We start from the raw sequence: 16,528 nt of genomic DNA, 5'->3' as shown, positions 1-16,528 counted from the left end.
ACAAGTATTTAATGAGTACCTACTATTTTCAGCCACTTTCCTAGGTGCTAATGTTTCAAATACAAAGTCTATAATGATCCCTTCCAACTATGAATTTAAATGAAAATTAAAAAAACATTATGATTTAGAAATTATTGGTAAATTTACTGAGAACAGTTTTAGTGGAGTGATGGGGTCAGAAACTAGATTAGAATGCTTTAAGAAGTGAGTAGGAGAAGAAGTTGACTCGTCAAAGGTAAATTTTCCCCCTTAGAGCTCATAGGTAGAGAGAAAACATGTAGTATGAAAAATTCAAAAGTTGTCAGGGTCAAATGAAAGGTTATAAAGGATTGGACAGATCTGAGCACATTTATAAGAATAAGTAAAAAAAACCTATAGATAAAAATACTAAAGTTTATTGAGTAGTTTTTTTTAATTTTTTAGGTGGATCTTTTTTTTAATTCTTCATATTTTATTAGTTAATATTTTTAGTTTTCAACATTGATTTCTACAAGATTTTGAGTTACAAATGTTCTCCCCATTTCTACCCTCCTCCCCACTCCAACATAGCATATATTCTGATTGCCCCATTCCCCAGTCAGCCCTCCCTTCTGTCACCCCACTCCCCCCCAATCCCCTTTCACCTTATTTTCTTGCAGGGCAAGATAGATTTCTATACCCCATTGCCTGTATATCTTATTTCCCAAATGCATGCAAGAACAGCTTTTTGGGGGGCAACCACTTTTAGAACTTTGAGTTCCAAATTCTCTCCCCTCTTCCCTCCCTACCCACCCTCCCTAAAAAGTCAAGCAATTCAACATAGACCACACATGTATCAATATGCAAAATTCTTCCACAATAATCATGTCATGAAAGAGTAACTATATTTCCATCCATCCTGTCCTGTCCCCCTTTATTCCATGTTCTCCCTTGACCCTGTCCCTTTTCAAAAGTGTTTGCTTTTGATTACCTCCTCCCCCAATCTGCCCTCCCTTCTATCATCCCCTCTTTCTTATCCCCTTCCCCCTACTTTCCTGTGGGTAAGATACCCAATTGAGTGTGTATGTTGTTCCCTCCTCAAGTCAAATCCGATGAGAGGAAGACTCACTCATTCTCCCTCACCTGCCCCCTCTTCCCTTCCAACAGAACTGCATTTTCTTGCCACATTTATGTAAGATAATTTACTCCATTCTATCTCTCCCTTTCTCCTGCTGTCAATATATTCCTCTCTCATCCCTTAATTTTATTTTTTAGATATAATCCCTTCATATTCAACTCACCCTGTGCCCTCTCTATATATATACATATATTCCCTTCAACTACCCTAATGCTGAGAAAGGTCTAATGAATTACAAATATCTTCTTTCCTTGTAGGACTGCCCAAACAGTTCAACGTTCATAAGTTCATTATGATTTCTCTCTCTTGTTTATCTTTTCTTACTTCTCTTGATTCCCGTATTTGAAAATCAAATTTCCTTTTCAGCTCTGGTCTTTTCATCAAGAAAGTTTGAAATTTCTCTATCTTGTTGAAAATCCATATTTTGCCTTGGAGCATTATACTCAGTTTTTCTGGGTGGGTGATTCTTGGTTTTAATCCTAGCTGTTTTGCCCTCTGGAATATAATATTCCAAGCCCTTTGATCCCTTCTTAATATAGAAGCTGCTAGATCTTGTGTTAGCCTGATTGTGTTTCCACAATATTCAAATCATTTCTTTCTGGCTGCTTGCAGTATTTTCTCCTTGACCTGGGAACTCTGGAATTTGGCTACAATATTCGTAGGAATTTTCTTTTTGACATCTTTTTCAAGAGGCGATTGGTGGATTCTTTCAATTTCTATTTTACCCTCTGGCTCTAGAATATCAGGGCAGTTTTCCTTGTTAATTTATTGAAAGATATCTTGACTCTTTTTTAAAAATATTGCTTCAGTTCGTCCAATAATTTTTAAATTACCTCTCCTAGATCTATTCTCCAGATCAGTGGTTTTTCCAATGAGATATTTCTCATTGTCTTCCATTTTTAAATCCTTTTGTTCTATTTTATAATTTCTCATAAAGTCATTAGCTTCCACTTGCTCCAATCTAATTTTTAAGGTGGTATTTTCTTCAGTGGCATTCTGGACTTCCTTTTCCATTTGGCTAATTTTGCCTTTCAAGGCATCCTTCTCCTCATTGGCTTTTCGGAGCTCTTTTGCCATTTGGCTTAGTCTATTTTTTTAAGATGTTATTTTCTTCAGTATTTTTTTGGGTCTCCTTTAACAAGTCATTGATTTGTTTTTCATGATTTTCTTACATTACTCTCATTTCTCTTCCCATTTTTTCCTCTACTTCTCTTATTTGCTTTTCCAAATCCTTTTTTAATTTTTCCGTGGCCTGAGACTAATTAATATTTTTCTTGGAGGCTTGTGATGTAGGCTCTTTGATTTTATTGACTTCTTCTGGCTGTATGTTTTGAACTTCTTTGTCACTGAAAAAGGTTTCTATATTATGAGTCCATTTTCAGTGCTTCTTCATGTTCCCAGCCAACTACTTGACTCTTGAGCTTTTTGTTAGGGTATGACTGCTTGTAGAGTAAACAGTACTTTGTCCCAACCTTTAGGAGCTGTGCTGCTGTTTTCAGAGCTACTTCTACTCCACAGTCACTGCAAGCTCTGCCACAGCAGATCCTCCTCCCCTAAGAACAGCTAACCAGGACCATGACCTAGATCCAAGCAGGGCAAAGCAAGAGAGTCCTGCCTCTGTATCAGCAAAGTGCTCCTTGCACTCCCCCTCTGATCTGCTGCTTGATTCATCCCACTGTGTGGGCCAGGGACTCCAGAAGTAGCTGACACTGGAGCTCTGGAAGCAGCCTCAGGAGCTTCCTGCTGCTGCCACCACCACCATGGGGCCATGTCCACTTTCCCCCAGGCAGTGGCTGGACCATTCTCACCCCAATCCAGCAGTTTTCTCACTAACCTGCTCCATGGTCTTTGGCATTTGTGGGTTGAGAAGTCTGGTAACTGCTACAGCTCAGTGATTCATGGCTCTATGGCTTGCTCTGCTCAACTCCCAATGTGGTTGGTCCTGGTGCAGCCCACAGTGGGCTGTGCTCTGCTCCCAGCACCATGTGATAGACCGTTCCCAGAGACCATGCAGGCTGTCCTGGGCTGGAGGGCTTCCTTCTGCTATTTTGTGGGTTCTGAAGCTGTAGAATTTGTTGTGAGTAATTTTTTACAGTGTTTGGAGGGATTTGGGGGAGAGCTTAAGTGACCCCTGCTTTCAAGCTGCCGTCTTAGCTCCACCCACCATTGGGTAGTTTTAGATTGGAGGAAAGCTTAAGTTTGAAATAAAAAGATGGGATCAACGGAACAAGTAGAGGAATTGATCCTGGAGAGAAGAAGGACTCTTTCTCTTATTCAGAGATTGTTGCAAAGACACTAGTGGATTATATTGAGGATTATTGAATTGTAGAAAAGGAAAGAAAAGGGATCAAACCAGGACAGGATTTTTTGTCATAAAAGTAGTTTGCAAAGTCCTTTCAAGAAGGAAGTGGGAAGTAAGTGTTGAAAAATTGTCTCATTACTCTACACATTTTCACTTATTTAAGGCATTCTGTTTTCTTGTGGTCACAAAGAAAGACTTGAACCATAGAGCCATAAATGAGTGTTATAGTCAGAGTCTTCTCTGAGATAAACAGCATCTTAATATTTTACATCATTTTAGTGGACTGAGAAGAGAATAAAAATAAGTTTAGAGCTGGGAGTCATAAGAACATTTCAGGAAAAAATAATATTTAAGACAATTTCTTACATTTGGACCTTAACAAGCATTCACAAAGGCAAACTTTTCAAGATTGTTTGTCTTTAAAAGAAATGTAACACACACATATATATGTATATATATATATATATATACACACACACACACACACACACACATACACACACATATATACCCACATATGTAGATGTACTATTGCACTCACTTTTTTTCTTGTACATTTTGAAAGTGTTTTGTTCTTCCTCCTCTCTATGTCTACCCAGTTAGTTCTCTTGCCACTCACAGTGGAAGCCTTCCCTTGTAAGAGATCTGAATAGTCAAGGAAACCAAATCAACCAATTCATCATGTCTGAGAGTCCAGCTTCATTTTATACCTCTAGTCCAGCATATTTCAGCCAAGAAATGGTAAACAATATTTCCTTATCAGTCTTATTATGACATGATTTGTCAATATTTTGTTCTTTGTTCTAAGATCTTTCAAAGTGATTTTCCCTCTTGTGATTATTGCAGTCATCATATAACTTGGTATTCTAGTTCTACTGAGTTGACTCTTCATCAGTCAGTGAAAGTGTTTCCATATTACTCCAAAGCAGTGTTATTGATCACTTCTTAGGACACATAACATCTCCACTACTTTCCTATACCAGAATTTGCTCAGCTATTCTACAATTGAAGGACTTTACAGGTAAACATGATATGGTTGCAGCCGGTCAAGCAATGTTTTCCATGTTTTTTTACCTAGAAACTGCATTTCCATGGGAAATTTTCCAAAGTCCTTCAGGCTAGTAACATCTAGCTAAATGATCCCACTTTGCAGAAATGCCAGGTTCTAGGAGAAAAATACACAGAAGAGGGGCAGCAAGGTGGTGAAGTGAATACAGCATGGGCCCTGAAGTCAGGAAGACCTGAGTTCAAATCCAGCCTTAGACACTTGACACTTACCAACTGTGTAATCCAGGGCAAGTCATTTAACCACAATTAACTTGTGTAAAAAAAATGGGAAGATTGAGAATTGAGATTCTTCTTATCTTGTGTTTTTAGAACACAAGGCTCATATTGGCAACAAGGACTTTGCTCATATTCAAGAAGCCTGATGTGGACAACATCTTCATATGTGGAAAGTGGTCTTGTGAGAGGTGAAGGAACATATAGAAGACTCTATTTCTTTGGAAGGGATTCCTAATGGTTGGTTGTTGGCAGAACAGCACTACATATTTGGATATAGTCTCTGCATATAGTTAAGAAAGGTTCCAATGATGTTATTAAACAATCCTCTTCACTGTCACAGCCTATCCTCACATTCTCACAAAGGTAGCATTAGCAAATAACACCATATATGGTTGGCCCAGGGTAAAAATTTGGAGGCAACTAATATATTCATCTCTGCTTTGCTTGTGGGCACCCTGCCATGATGCATAGGAGCAAAGTATGAGAGTATGATAGAAGGATGGACATATGAGAGGTGGCTAGCGAATATTTACTGAATATATCAATAGACATATCCAAAGCTTAATCCTGTATTCTATTTTAATCTCCTTTTCTAATATCTAATAGGCTCTCTTTCCAAGACAGATGTCTGGCAGTAACTGCACAGCTGTGACTGAATTCATTATTTTGGGCTTAACAGATGATCCAACCCTTCATGTCATCCTCTTCGTGGCATTTCTGGGTGTCTATGTAGTCACCTTAGTCGGTAACCTTACCATAATCACATTGATCAGAAATAGCTCCCAACTTCACACTCCAATGTACCTTTTCCTCAGCCACTTGGCATTTGTGGATATTGGATATTCCTCCTCTGTCACACCTGTTATGCTCAAGAATTTCCTTGTGGACAAAACTGTAATCCCTCTTGGAGGATGTGTGGCCCAGCTGTTCTTTGGAGTCACCTTTGGGACAGCTGAGTGCTTCCTACTGGCTGTCATGGCTTATGATCGGTATATGGCCATCTGTAACCCCCTACTCTATTCAACCAACATGTCTCCTAGGGTCTGCACTCTGTTACTTATCACATCCTACCTGGGTAGTTGTGTAAATGCTTGGATTTTCACTGGTTGTTTATTGACTCGGTCCTTCTGTGGACCCAATAAGATCAATCATTTTTTCTGTGATTATTCACCACTTTTGAAGCTTTCCTACTCTCAAGATGATCTTGGTGAAATTCTTCCTGCTGCCTCTGCTGGGTCAATAATTATGATCACTGTACTAATTATCATAGTCTCTTATGTATACATCCTGTTCTCTATCCTAACGATAAGGTCCACTGAGGGGAGATCCAAAGCTTTCTCAACTTGTACCTCCCACCTCACAGTAGTCACTCTCTTCTATGGCACCATTACATTCATTTATGTGATGCCTAAATCTAGTTACTCAACAGATGAGAATAAAGTGGTGTCTGTCTTCTACATTGTAATCATCCCCATGTTGAACCCCTTGATCTATAGTCTAAGGAACAATGAAGTAAAAGGGGCCCTTCGAAAACTGTTGAGTAGGAGACATGCTTTTTCATGAATTTAACTCAATACAACAGGTATTTTTTAAGTACATACTTTGTCCCATTCATTGTGATATATTTCAGAGATACAAGGCCAAAATGAAACATTCCCTTCTTTTAAGGATCTAATATTCTACTTCTACAATGGTTAGGATTAAGTGATGCTAACAACTGTTTTAGAAAACATTTTCATCGTGATGTGTTAAATTTGTAAATTTAAATGTTGATTGCAAAGGTCTGAAAATACATACAAAGTTCCACAGACATGGATCTCCCACCTCTGCAAAGGTGTATGGAGAAGGGTCACATTGCTCTTCTTTGGTACCATGGCTATTTTTTTGGAATCTTGCAACACTCATTTTCTATTGATTTGGGAAGAGGCTCATCTTTCCATTTACACTGTTATGTTCATTGTCTGTATGTGTTGTGTTCATTGTTCTACTATCATGACTTTAAGAGACCAAGTAAATCTTTTCTGTTTCTGTATTAATCATAGTAGTTTTTTACAGCACAATCATATTCTATTATGTTCATGTGTCACAATTTTTTTTTTGCCATTTCTCAGTCACTGGGCATCTTCTGAGATAAATGAAAAGTCTAAGAGACATGGTTTCTGGGTATTTAATAATGAATTTTTAAATAATATCTAGTAAATAATTAATAAAATTAGGTTAATGGCCCTCTTAGAAACCAAAGGTGCCACCTGGAGAACACTGAATGCTTAAAAAACCTTTGGAAGAAGATGGCAGCTGGAAAGCAGTGACTTGCTTAAGCTGTCCCCCAGAACCCTCCAAAAACTTGTAAAAAAAATGGCTCTGGACAAATTCTGGAGCTGCAGCATGCACAAAATAGCAGGGGCAAGCAGGGCTCCAGTCCAGGAGAACCTGGATGGTCATTGTGAAGGGTCTATCGCATGGAGCTTGGAGCAGAGCAGCACAGAGCACAGCCCAGCGTGGGCCATGCCAGGACCAACAAGATCAGGAGCCAGGCTGAACATGTAGTAGGGCTCTGAATAATTGACCTGGGGCAGTTACCAGACTTCTCAACCCACAAATGCCAAAGACAGCAGAGAAGGTTAGTGAAAAACCATCTGGGTCACAGTGAAAGGAGTGCACCGTTGGCTCTAGCCCTGGGGGTGTGGAAGTGGAGCATCTCTAGAGCTGCCTCCAGAGGTCTAGCTGGTGTTGCTTCCAGCCCCAGGCCCACCGTGTAGGAGAAATTAAGCTGCAGATCAGAGCAGGAGTGCAAAGCCTGCTTGGATCTAGGTCACGGTCACGGTTGGCGGTTCTTTGGGGAGGAGGAGCACTGGTGTGGCATAGTTTGCTGTGTAGAAGTGGCTCTGAAAACAGCAGTGCAGCCTCTAAAGATTGGGACAAAGTACTCTCTACAAGCAGTCATACCCTAACAAAAAACTCAAAGGTCAAGTATTTGGATTGGAACATGAACAAGCAGCAAAAACAGACTCAGATTCAGACTCAGACTTTGGAATCTTTTTGGTGACAAAGAAGATCAAAATATACAGCCAGAAGAAGTCAACAAAGCAGGGAGCCTACATCAAAAGCCTCCAAAAACATATGAATTGTTCTCAGGCCATGGAAGAGCTCGAAAAGGATTTGGAAAAGCAAGTAAGAGAAGTAGAGGAAAAATTTGGAAGAGAAATGAGAATGATACAAGAAAATCATGAAAAAAAAGACAATGACTTGCTAAAGGAGATCAACAAAAAATGCTGAAGCAAATAACACCTTAAAAAAATAGACGAAGCCAAATGGCAAAAAAGCTCCAAAAAGCCATTGAGGAGAAGAATGCCTTGAAAGTCAGAATTACCCAAATGGAAAAGGAGGTCCAAAAGACCACTGAAGAAAAAACTACCTTAAAAATTAGATTGGAGCAAGTGGAAGCTAGTGACTTTATGAGAAATCAAGATATTATAAAACAGAAGCAAAGGATTGAAAAAATGGAAGATAATGGGAAATATCTCACTGGAAAAACCACTAATCTGGAGAATACATCCAGGAGAGGTAATTTAAAAATTATTGGACTACCTGAAAGACATAATCAAAAAATGAGCCTAGACATCATCTTTCAAGAAATTATGAAGGAAAATTGTCCTGATATTCTAGAGCCAGAGGGTAAAATAGAAATTGAAAGAATCCACCAATCACCTCTTGAAAAAGATCCCAAAAAGAAAACTCTTAGGAATATTGTCACCAAATTCCAGAGTTCCCAGATCAAGGAGAAAATACTGCAAGCATCCAGAAAGAAACAATTTGAGTATTGTGGAAACACAATCAGGATAATATAAGATCTTGCAGCTTCCGTGTTAAGAGATCGAAGGGTTTGGAATATGATATTCCAGAGGTCAGAGGAGTTAGGGTTAAAACCAGGAATCACCTATCTAGCAAAACTGAGCATAATGCTCCAAAGCAAAATAAGGATTTTCAATAAAATAGAGGACATTCAAGATTTCTCAGTGAAAAGACCAGAGCTGAATAGAAAATTTGACTTTCAAACACAAGAATCAAGAAAATCATGAAAAGGTAAGCAAGAAAGAGAAATCGTAAGGGACTTAGTAAAGTGGAACTGTTTTGTTTACATTCCTACATGCAAAGGTGATATGTCTAATTCATGAGACCTTCCTCAGTATTAGGGTATTTGAAGGGAATATACCTATATATAGAGAGAGCTCACAGGGTGAGTTGAATATGAAGGGATGGTATCTTAAAAAATTAAAATTAAATTAATGTATAAGCAAGGAATATATTGAGAGAGGGAAAATGGGAGAGACAGAATGGGGTAAATTATCTCACATAAAAGTGGGAAGAAAAAGCAGTTCATTGGAAAGGAAGAGGGGGCAAGTGAGAGAGAATGAGTGAATCTTGCTCTCATCGGATTTGACTTGAGGAGGGAATAACATACACACTCAATTGAGTATCTTGCCACACCTGAAAGTAGGGGGGAGGGGATAATGAAGGGAGGATGATAGAAGGGAGGGCAGATAGGGAGAAGTAATCAAAAGCAAACACTTTTGAAAAGGGACAGGGCCAAGGAAAAAAGTTGAATAAAGGGGGACAGGATAGGATGGAGGGAAATGTAGTTAGTCTTTCACAACATGTCTATTTCTGTGAGTGTTTTGCATAATGATACATGTGTTGCCTATGCTGAATTGCTTGCCTTCTTAGGGAGAGTGGGAGGGGAAGGAAGAGGGGAGACAATTTGGAACTCAAAGTTTTAAAAGCAGATGCTCAAAAAAAGTTGTTTTGCATGCAACTGTGAAATGAGATATACAGGCAATGGGGCATAGAAGTCTATCTTGCTCTATGAGAAAGTAAGGGGAAAAGGGATGGTGGGAGGGGGAGTGGGGTGATAGAAAGGAGGGCTGACTGGGGAAAGGGGCAATCAGAATATATGCCATCTTGGAATGGGGGGGAGGGTAGAAATGGGGAAAATATTCATAACTGAAAATCTTGTGGAAATCAATGCCGAAAACTAAAAAAAATTAAATAATAAAGTATGGAACTCAACATAAAAAAGAAAAAAACATTTAGAAAAGGGTATGTTCCTGAGGGTGTACGTCAGCTCTGATTGGTTAACAGTCAGTGAGAGGGTAAACATATTAATGTGGAGGTGGGCAAAAAGTCTTCAGTCCTCCTGCTGAGAATGTGACCTTATAAGACTCAACCACCTTCAGCAATTGGGACAAAAGAATTCATCTCTACCCAGACAATTCTGGCTCATTTTCCCCTTCATAAACAAGCTCACCCTAAATTCTATTGGAATGTTGCAAACAGGGATTTATGTCCTAAGGGCAAGTTTTCACCTAAAGTGGATTCAGTTTGTAAGGTCTTCTAGTTGGATGGGGTTCCACTCAAAATCAAAAAACATATACCCCCTGGATTTGGGCAATCTCATCTATCAGCAATGTCCCTTAATTGACTGGCTGAATAACCTACAGGGGTTTGGTTTTTAATCTTAATTGGTTATTAATATATTGACTATTAATATAAGAGAAAAATAACCATTTCTCTCCCTGCTTTTTTTCTAGTTCTTTGCTACCACAAAAGTGGTGCTAGAAATATTTAGGTATATGAGGGAAATTTCCTTTTATCAAGAACTACCTATGTGGCAAAGTACACCTGCAAAAATGAATACTTTTTTCTACGTGGTAGCTCTTTGTGAGCGTAAAGAAGGAGATGTACTAGAAGAAATTATATTATGTAAAAACAAAGCATATCAATAAAGAATCATTTAAAAATACAAATCTTCACAACCTAACAACATCCTACCTTTTCAGTTTTACATTTTACTCCCATCCATACAATGTACAATCTAACTACATTGCATTATTTGCCTTTACCTACACATGATGCTCCATCTTCTTCATCTTTACACTGGCTGTCTCACTGGCCTGAAATGCTTTGCTCCCCCTCCTTTGCTGCTTATTTTCCTGTATTTTCCTTAAGACAATTCAATCCCACATTCTTTAAGGAGCCTTTTCTGAGCAGTGGCTAAAGTGCCAAGCCTGGAATAAGAAGAACCTGAGTTCAAATCCTGTCTCAGACACTTATTATCTGTGTGACCCTGGGCAAGTCACTTAATTGCCTCAAAAAAAAGGGGGGGAAACCTTTTCTGGCCTCCCAAGCTAATAGTAGCTTCTTGCTAAGATGATTTTCCATCTACTCTGCCTATAATTTGTATGTAGCTGGTCATTTACATGGTGTCTCTCACAATAAAATGTAAACTCTTGGAAGATAGGGACTGTTTTTTGTTTTCCTTTTTATTCCAAGTTATAACCTAGAGCCTGGCATACAATTAGCACAGAAAATCCTTGTGGACTGACCACCAGCTTGGCTATTCTTTTCTAGATGTTTCTCTGTTGTTAAGATTTTCCTAAAATGAGGAAACCAGACCAGAACATGGTATTCCGTATCTGGTCTTATCAAAGTAGAATGCAGTTAAGTTATCAACTTCCTAATTTGTGTTCCTAAACTTCTATTCGTCCTTCTGGCTGACATCATTCACCATTCAATAATGAGCGCCTTTCCCATTGCTTTGTAATTCCCTCCCCCAAGGACTACTTTAACATTTCACTTGGATTATAATTCTGTATTTCCCATTCTGTGCCATTGTTCTACCTTTTCCCCAAAATAACATCATTTGTGAAATAATCACTGCCTAGTATAATCTGATCATAATCACTGTGTAGAAGAATTTGAAATCTGAAAGTGCTAGTGCCTCTTTCTCTTTTTCCCTTATAATTTCCCTTTTTATTGTGAAGTCCATATAGGCTCTTGGGGTATTTATCCCAACACACACACACACAGAGTGATGAGTCAGGACCCAGTGAGTGAAGCTGGCTATATCTTCCCTCAAGGTTATAGGGATACCCTCAAGGGATTATAATGTTTTTAATAGTATTGGCTTGAACCTCTCTCTCCATTTTAGTATGTTCTCCCCAGTATCAATCTCCTGTGGCAATTAATATCTATTCAATATCATCAGTTGAAATAGTTTTGGTTACTCAATGTAATTTAACATAACAGCATCAATTAGCATTACAAAGGCATATTTACTGAAAAGATATAGCACAACCATCAGGTATAAACTCATCCCTGTGGATCATTTGCATACTGTTCCCTCTACCACTTCAGACTCTGGGAGAGTGGGCTCAAACTTAAAGCAGCTGCAACAAAGCATTGGCTCTGCCAAGTTCACTTCCAAATGCAGCATAGGCAATGGATAGTCTCTCCTTTGCTTGTAAAAGCTGGTATCTTGCCTGTGAAATCAATACCTTTTGAGGATGGGTTCTGATCTCTTAGTGCTCTACTGGTGGTATGGAATCAGTGACCTGCAAACCTCTGGCATTTTGCTCTTTTGACCCTTTGAGACTCACATGGTCTCAGCTTTCTCTAACAGTCCTTTCCCTAAGAAGAGGGCATAACAGACACAACAAAGACAGAAGCAACCACAACACCATGTATGTAGGGATTCATTTCAACCTGGCTAGAAAGATGGAGTCACTGAAACTGTGTTTGGTATGTTAGGAATTTTCCTAACTGGACTCTTGGAGAAACTGGCTGAACTTATAAATTTTGATCCTCCAAACTCCCTAAATGTGAGAAGGAGGGAACTTACATGGACCACTGGGGACAACAAATCCTACCATAGGCTTATGGTGAGCTAAATTTTGTTATAAATGTTACATAGTGATTCTGAGTGGAGTTTTAGGAGACTTAATTGATGCATTTTTCAGGAGCAAGAGCAGTATAGTTTTGTGTATGGTTCCAGATCTGGCAAGTGAGGAGATGAAGTAGGGTACAATGGAAGTATATATGGTGGCAAGGTAGCTCTTGAGGAGATGGCCAGCAAGCAATGTGAGGCATGACTGGAGCTGGCATGGCCGGAGCTGGCATGGCCTCATTTAGTGGAATAAGGCTCATACTTTTGTGTACTGAAATGGAAATTTCCTAAGTAGAAGAAACATAGTATTGCATAGTGTTTATTGTGATCATTTTTACCTGAATGCTGAGGTCAGTTTTTTTTAAACTTATTGTAACTAAGTATGTTGCATGATGACACTTCAGCACCTTTTTCTCTTCATAACTTGTGAAAAAGCCTTAATAGACCATGTTCCTACCTATGTTCCTACCTCTGAACTCAAACTGTATGAAATATAAGACAGTAGAAACTTCTTCCCAGATTACACTCAAAATAATTATTACCAATTCTTTGTGGATGCTGCATATAGGTAGATAACAGTTATATCCCATGGTCACTAAATATTTCTCATTTTTAGACTAATTTTGAGAAAATGCTCATTGTAGGCTCCCTCCAGTTAACAGCAACATGTTTCTAAAGCTACAGAGGCAGCTGAATGTATGCCAAGGAAGTGTTGCCAAGAAGAGCAATCAAGAATTCACACAGACTGTTCACAATCTCAGCTATAAATTCTCTGGCTCATTGGCACTCCTAACCTTTGGAGACCTGTTGTGAAGCAAGATTTTGATGATACATGATAATATTTTCTCTACTTAAATGTGAATAATTTGGCCCCAAATTGCATTGAAGGTAAAGAATTTTTCTGTTGTCTATTCTTGTTCTTTATTGACATGTTAATAGGAGGTGTAAGACTATAAACACTTGAGACCTGAAGAAGAATGTGGCTTACCAGGAACCACTTTGAGGAGGTGTTGGCTGCTTTTCCAGTGTCTATCCCTCCTAGCTTACCTCTACCATATCATTGAATAAACCTCTTTGGTGCAAATGCAAATTGGGTGTTTGGTTTTGCTTTTACATTTAAGTGGTATGTACTATTTTCAAGCACTGTGAAGAGCAGATCTTTAAGTTTTTACAAATTCCTAAGTAATATAGCTACCATTATTATATCCATTTTACAGATGAAGAAACTGAGTCAGAAAGTAACTTGCCCAAGGGTACATTAGCTAAGAAATGTCTGAGACTGGATTTCAACTCAGGTCTTCCTGATCTCAAGCCCAGCACTCTATGCACTGCACCAGTCAGCTGCCTAGACTGTAAATATATAGCCATAACATACCATCGAACTTTTTGTTTACAGGGCACATGCTCCTAAATATTTGGAAAAGGGCAGGAAAGACTCATTGCTGATCCCATGCTTGCAATTAGACCCTGGAACCAAGGATCCCCTGTGAGGACACCCAAAAAAACCAAAACATAGAGGAGCAATAGTAGGGACTCTCATTACTATTAGTCTTCCGAAAGCTTGGAGTGTTAAAAACACTAACCTTTGAGAAATGAAGAATGGCAGATACAACAAAGCTACATTTAATGTTCTTACAATTTCCTATACAATCTTCATTTGTGACCTTTTTGCTTCTAAAAAGTAATATTTGATAATGATTTTGTAGTTTATGATTAAATTTTTCTTAAAAGGACAAGTATAAAAAATATTTACTCCTACTGAAGTCCTTCAGTGATGGGAAAATCACTTCCTCTCAAGGAAAAGCATTCCTCTTTTGGAGACATCTGATTATTTGCATGCTTTTCTTCATGTTGAGCTAAAATCTGCTTCTCTGAAATTTCAACTTATTGCTCCTGGTTCTGTTCCCTGGAGTCAAGCAGAAGAAGCCTTTTACGTGAAAGCTCTTTAAATCACTGTAGAAAGTTATCATGTGTCTTCTAAATAATCTTTTCCAATGTGAACATCCCCAATTACTTGAACCCATCATCTTATGGGATGATTTTCATTCTTCTGAGCAGCCTGACTAGTCTTTCTGGATATGCTTCAGCATGTCAGTATCCCCACTAATATATGTTATCCAGAGTTGATCATAGAACCCCAAATGTGTTTTGGTCAGAGCAGACTATCCACATGACTATCACCTTCCTCTTTCCTGACTCCATGCCTACTGTATGGTATCCAATTCCAGTTTCTCACTCTAGCATGGAGGGATTCCTGTGTGCTCAAAGGATGAGCCACTGGAACACATGCATTCCAAAACTCTCCTACATTGTAAAATCTTAAAATATGGTGCTGGCAAGAGACCATATCTGCATTTTGAGTATCAGATTATCTACCAAGAAGTGTATCACTAGTAGATTGACCTCCTCGGATGAAAATTCTGGTCATCACAACTCATGAAATGAAGAAAAGTGTGAAACAGCATGTCTGGAAAGGCTTGTATGCTTCAGGAGGAGAGAAAAGATTAAGATTCTTAATCTATCCTGGTTTTGCCCTCACCTTTCTAATGTGGACATTGATAGTCTTTTCCAGCTACTCCCCTCTTCCTACCACCAAATGACACTTTGTCTTTAGTTTCTATCCTTGGCTTCATCATTTTAGAAGGCTCTTACTAAGCATGGGAGGAATGGAGAAGGCCATGTGCCCTACTATGTAAGCTTGTCAAAGCCTTCACCAGACAGAAATTATTGGTGGGCTCATGTTTGTCTATGGATAAAATTGGATTCATGCTTTTACCCCACTTCAGGAAGTTATAGAATAGAAATCAACATGAGCCCTTTAATTAAGCTCAGGGTTCAGATCAGGTGATCAGGTGATTATTTATGTACTTGAACAGATTTCAACATTTCTGACATCTGTGATACTTTCAAAAAATTAGTTTGGGATTTCTCAGGTTTTTGTTGGAGTTTCTTAAGTATATCACCTACATAATTGATAACTTGCATTGCAAAAAGTTAAATGATAATAGAACCAAAATGAATCGGGTGATGTGATGAGGACCAATATTCATCCAATGAACATTGTCACAATGACAATTGCCACATATTGATCCCAGAACAATTTTTGAGAGCTTCCATAGAAGATCATACGTACTAGATTGGCCATAATGCTATCCAATCTTGTTTTTCCATTTAAAAAAATCCTAGAGAAATATAGACAAAGAAAAATTAATGAAGGCTTCTGAGAATTTAGAGAACTTTTTTTATTTAAATTTATTTATTTAACATATTTAGTTTTCAGCATTGATTTTCACAAGAGTTTGAATTACAAATTTTCTCCCCATTTCTACTCTCCCCCCCACTCCAAGATGGCATATATTCTGGTTGCCCTGTTCCACAGTCAGCCCTCCGCTCTATCACCCCACTCCCCTCCCATCCCCCTTTCCCTTCCTTTCTTGTAAGGCAAGATAAATTTCTATGCCCCATTGCCTGTGTATCTTATTTTCTAGTTGCATGCAAAAACTTTTTTTTTTGTTTTTGAACATCTGTTTTGAAAACTTTGAGTTCCAAATTCTCTCCCCTCTTCCCTTCTCACCCACCCTCCCTAAGAAGTCAAGCAATTCAACATAGGGCCACATGTGTATCATTATGTATAACCCTTCCACAATACAACAACTCATCTCCCTGTTAGTAATTTTCTAATCCCATTGGACTTCAAATGGAATTTTAATGATGTTGGCAATATTTAGTGTTAAGGTTCTCGAGGGTCTAAATCTCAAATGCTACAAAACTGAACACAAATATTTTCTTGTTGTGCACAGATAGTTCCTTGTATTCTGAAGTTACCATCTTTTTGTATCAATGGGTATCACTGCTATTTTTGGTTTGGCTGTAAAAATACTTAGCTCTGATTTTTTATTTGTAGTTCAGTTCAAGGGGTGGGGGACCTGTCTATTCTTCTTGATATGTCAAACTTTATATTGATTTCAGTTTTGTGTAGGAGTTTAATGCACCCCCCAACCCTGTCTTGATGAGTAGTGTTCATTGTTGATTGGGGTATTCATGTATCTGGTGCCTTGTAGGGCCATAGAAAGTCAAAGATTTGCAAGTGAGGTGTATGCATGGAACATTATTACAGCATGTA

At 38.5% G+C, this 16,528-nt stretch overlaps 1 protein-coding gene across 1 annotated transcript; it reads left to right on the top strand.

Annotated features, from left to right (window-relative positions):
* Positions 1-5,300: 5,300 nt before the first annotated feature.
* On the top strand, positions 5,301-6,245 carry LOC118853646 (olfactory receptor 480-like). The gene has a single exon (XM_036763830.1). It carries the CDS (start codon positions 5,307-5,309, stop codon positions 6,243-6,245), a length of 939 nt encoding a protein of 312 aa, XP_036619725.1. The 5' UTR covers positions 5,301-5,306.
* Positions 6,246-16,528: the final 10,283 nt, after the last annotated feature.

Source organism: Trichosurus vulpecula, chromosome 6, assembly GCF_011100635.1.
Source record: "Trichosurus vulpecula isolate mTriVul1 chromosome 6, mTriVul1.pri, whole genome shotgun sequence".
NCBI lineage: Eukaryota > Metazoa > Chordata > Mammalia > Diprotodontia > Phalangeridae > Trichosurus > Trichosurus vulpecula.
Note: the sequence above shows the minus strand (reverse complement) of the source record. Positions and strands in the feature narration are given on the sequence as shown.

Coding starts and splice junctions, on each gene's coding strand:
- LOC118853646 (XM_036763830.1), top strand. CDS start 5,307: ATGTCTGGCAGTAACTGCACAGCTGTGACTGAATTCATTATTTTGGGC.